Source organism: Didymella exigua, assembly GCF_010094145.1.
Source record: "Didymella exigua CBS 183.55 unplaced genomic scaffold M421scaffold_7, whole genome shotgun sequence".
Taxonomy (NCBI): domain Eukaryota; kingdom Fungi; phylum Ascomycota; class Dothideomycetes; order Pleosporales; family Didymellaceae; genus Didymella; species Didymella exigua.
The window spans coordinates 189,138-192,906 of NW_022984781.1; the positions used below are offsets into that span (position 1 = coordinate 189,138).

General features: G+C 68.7%; 2 protein-coding genes across 2 annotated transcripts in view; one reads left to right on the forward strand and one right to left on the reverse strand.

Annotated features, from left to right (window-relative positions):
* The window catches only part of M421DRAFT_356863 (uncharacterized protein), a 925-nt gene extending 587 nt beyond the window's left edge, over positions 1–338 (forward strand). Inside the window, exon 2 of the mRNA XM_033589626.1 lies at positions 15–338. Coding sequence (XP_033450955.1) covers positions 15–277 — 263 coding nt within the window. The 3' untranslated portion in view covers positions 278–338. The remainder of the gene's footprint in view (positions 1–14) is intronic.
* A 60-nt stretch (positions 339–398) lies between these two features.
* Positions 399–2,113, reverse strand: M421DRAFT_90549 (uncharacterized protein; the record flags this gene model as incomplete). Its single annotated transcript, XM_033597868.1, has 2 exons — positions 399–1,688; positions 1,751–2,113. 2 exons carry the CDS (start codon positions 2,111–2,113, stop codon positions 399–401), a joined length of 1,653 nt encoding a protein of 550 aa, XP_033450956.1.
* Positions 2,114–3,769: the final 1,656 nt, after the last annotated feature.

Here is a 3,769-nt window from a genome sequence, read left to right on the forward strand (position 1 = left end):
CTGTCATTGTCAAGGCCTGCCATTGTCAAGGCCTGCCATTGTCAAGGCCTGCCATTGTCAAGGCCAATTCCCTCCCCATCCACGGTCCGTAAACACAAGAGAAGAAGAAGCCATGTCATTGCCCTGCGCAGCATTTACAACCAGACGAGGCATTCACAGAGGGAGAACCAAGCGTTACCAACACCCCCAAGGGCGCACCCCCAAGGGCGCGCCCTCAATTCCAGTCTATTCCCCAGCTCGCCGTCTGCTACGCCAGTCACGGCATGCAGCCCGATAGCGATAAGAAGAGCCGCACATCTACACAACGCTATCAATAACGCCCCCGCTCCACCGTCTCAAGCCCTCGTGCGCGGCGCCGCCCGCACATTCTCCCCGCGCCTGCCCTCACGCATGCGCTCCTATTCGTACGCGCTGAGAACCAGCGGGACACTGCTGCCGCGACCCGCCCTGTAGCGCTTCGCGCCGCCCGTAAACGGGCGGGGCGCGGGAAACGAGTTCTCGGGCTGGAAGCGCCAGCGCAGGTCGTGCACGGGCGTGATGGTGCCCTTGTGGCCGGCGCCGCCGAGCGTGCCCGTGGGGCTGCGCAGGTTCGCGCCGCCGTTGGACAGCGTGTACATGCTCGCGTCCATTGTTGAGCGCGGCGGGGCCTGTGATGTGGGTCGACTTGGTGGAGCGCTTGGGGGTGGGGGCGGCGGTGTGGCTGCTGATGCTGGTGGCGGAGGAGGGGCTGGCGCGGCGCCTGGGGGCGGCGGTGGGGGGGCTGCCGGCGTGGCGCGGCCCTGGCCGAATGCATTCCGGGCTGCCTGTTCTGCCAGCGAGGGGACGTGGCCGTTTGTGGGCGGTGGCGGCGCTGGTGCCGAGGGCGACCGAGATCGCGACGTGTCGTAGCGGTATGGGTCGTAGTCGTCGTCGTCTTCCTGCGGTCTGCCCGGCGGTGCAGACGGCGGAGGAGGGGGCGTCGATCGCGAAGGGGCTCGCGGCGCAGCTGTCGGCGGTGGCGGCGGCGGCGGCGGCGGCGCAGGAGGCACGACACCAGGCGGCGGCGGCGGAGGCGCGGGAGGCGCGCCGCCGGGGACAGGCGGCGCTCGAGCAGGCGATGCTGGCGGCGGCGGGGCCATGCCAGACGGCTTTCGAGACGACGGAGGAGGCATGGGCGGCTTCTTGCCAATTGGCGGCGGCGGCTTCGGCTTCCCGCTTATGCTCGAGGCCAGCGAGCCCACAGGCCTGAGCGGTGGACGCGCGCCCGGGAACGGCGGTGGTGCTGGCGGCGCCGCGCCAGGCCGAGGCGGAGGGGCGCCCGGGGGCTTCGGTGCGGCGCCCCGTGGTGGTCGCGCCGTCTCTGGGTCGGACATGTACGGCGACTTTGTGTCGGCGCCCGTCTTCACGCCGCCAGACTTCCGCAGCTTCGGCATTCCCCCCGCGAACAGTCCGCCCAGCTGAGGCGGCGCCGCCATCGCGCCGTCGCCTCCAGTGTCGCTGTTGCTTCTCGCCCGGCTGCCCCCTCCAGGCACAGGCGGCGCCAGTGCTCCCGGCGGCGCCGGCGGCCTCCCCATGCCAGGCACAGGCGGCGCACCTCCAATCGCCGGCGCGACATCTTTGACCTTTCCGACCGCTGGTGCTGAGCGGTCGTTGACCACCCCGACCTTCCGTAGCCTTGCGCCCTTTGATATGTCACCCAGCAGGGCTCCCTGTCACACGTCAGCGGGCGCCCGGTGCCTTGCTACTGCCGACAGTCGACATGTGCACATACGCGTCCGGCACCCGACGGCGGCTTCGCTCCTGGCGCCTTTGTCCCAGGCATTGGCGGCGGCGGCGGAGGTCCACCAGCGCCCCGGCCCATGGGCGGCATGGGCGGAGGGGGAGGTGGAGGGCCAGGCATTGTGTCGTGTGTCCCCGTGTGTGTCTCCGCGAGTGTCCCCGTGAGCGTCCCCGTGATGTGCGGGCGTCCTTGTCTTCGCGACGGATAGTGCGGGCAATCTGGCGGGCTCCTGCTGTCTGGGGCCGCGCGTGCGTGTGCCGAGTGGTGTGTCGTGTTCGTGGTTGGGTTGCAAGGCGCTCGGCCAGTCGCCAGTCGCCAGTCGACTGCCGCCAGTCGACAGCCGACAGTCGACATGGCAGCTCCTTGGCGCGCGCGCCTCAGCCTTTGTCACTTGCTCGGCACCTGGCCGCCATCCTCATCGCAGCCCGCCATTCTCATCGCAGCCCGCCGTCCTCATCGCAGCACGCCATCCGCCCGCCGCCGCCGCCGCCGCCGCCATGAAGCCCGGCAGCCTGCCACTGCGCCGTCCGTCGCGGCCCGTGTGCCAGCTGTGCGATTACCTGCTGCAGCAGCCCACAGCGCGGCGCGCGTTCCTGACTGCATCGACCCTCGCGCCCCGGCGCCCTGCACCCGCACCCGCACCAACACCAACACCAACTGCTACACGCCGGACATGTGCGCGCCGCATCCAGACCAGGTGGCGCAATGTCGACCAGGCCGACTTCGCCGAGGCCGCCGTCGTCAGCCCGCAGTCGACGTCCGACGCGATTGCCGCGGTGAAGACGGGCCTGGCGGACGTGGAGGCGCAGGTCAGACACGTCCTGGGCTCGAACAGGGTGGAATCCGAGGCGACCATCTGCGGGATCCTCGAGAACATGGAGGATCTCGCGCGCTCGGCCATAGCGATCCGGGCGCGACAACCGCCGCCGACGAAGGCGACCATACGACAGAGCTCGGCGGGCGCAATCCTGTCCGGACTCAGCAGCGACGCGCCGCCGAAGCCGCCGCAGCCGACGCAGCCACGCACGACGCCCGCGAAGCCGCTGGGTCTGCACGACCTGCCCACGCCGACGCACCTCTCCAAGCTGGCGGAGCGGCTCCTCAAGCACCCCGCCGTCTTTGTCGGGTCAAGCGTGCTCGCCGTCTACATCCGGCTGCAGCGGCTTCTGAACCGCGCGCACGCCATCCCCGAGATGCTGTACCTGTACGCGCACAAGCCGGTGCCGCGCGAAGGGTCGTCGCCGCCAGTCTTCACCGCACCGTCGCCCAAAGCCCCCTCGCAGGCCATCCCCGAGGAGCTCGCCGAGGCCTCGCTGACGGCCGCCATCGAAGCAAAAGACATGGCCCTCGCGCTGTCGGTCGTCGACCACGCACAGCGCGCCCCAGCCTGGACGCGACGGCGGATGCTGACGAGGCTAGGCGTGCCGGGCGTGCTGGCCGCCATGGCGCCGCTGGCCATCTACATGGTCGCGCAGGAGCTGAGCGTGTACAGCGGGCTGATTGAACCCTGGCTGTTCAAAATGTACGCGTTCGCGGGGATAAGCACCTATGTCGTGTGCACGGGCACGCTCGGCTTTGTCGCGCTGACCACGTACAACGACGACCACGACAGGGTCGTCTGGCGCCCGGGTGTGCCGCTGCTGGATCGCTATGTCAGGGCTGATGAGCGCGCCGCTCTCGACCGCATTGCTTGCGCCTGGGGCTTCAAGGAGCTGTGGAAGAGGGGCGATGAGGAGGGCGACGACTGGGAGGGGCTGAAGCAGTTGTGTCTGCTGAGGGGGATGCAGCTCGACCGCCCGGAGCTGATGCCTGGCATGAACCCTGGCCGGTAGTCGAGTGGTGCAGGACAGGAGTCGGAACAAGTCCATTGTAGAAGAGCTTAGCACATCACCATAGAAGAGCTTGCCACATCGCCATAGAAGAGCTTACCACATCACTATTGTAGAAGAGCTTGCCACATCACCACAGAAGAGCTTGCCACATCACCATTGTAGAAGAGCTTACCACATC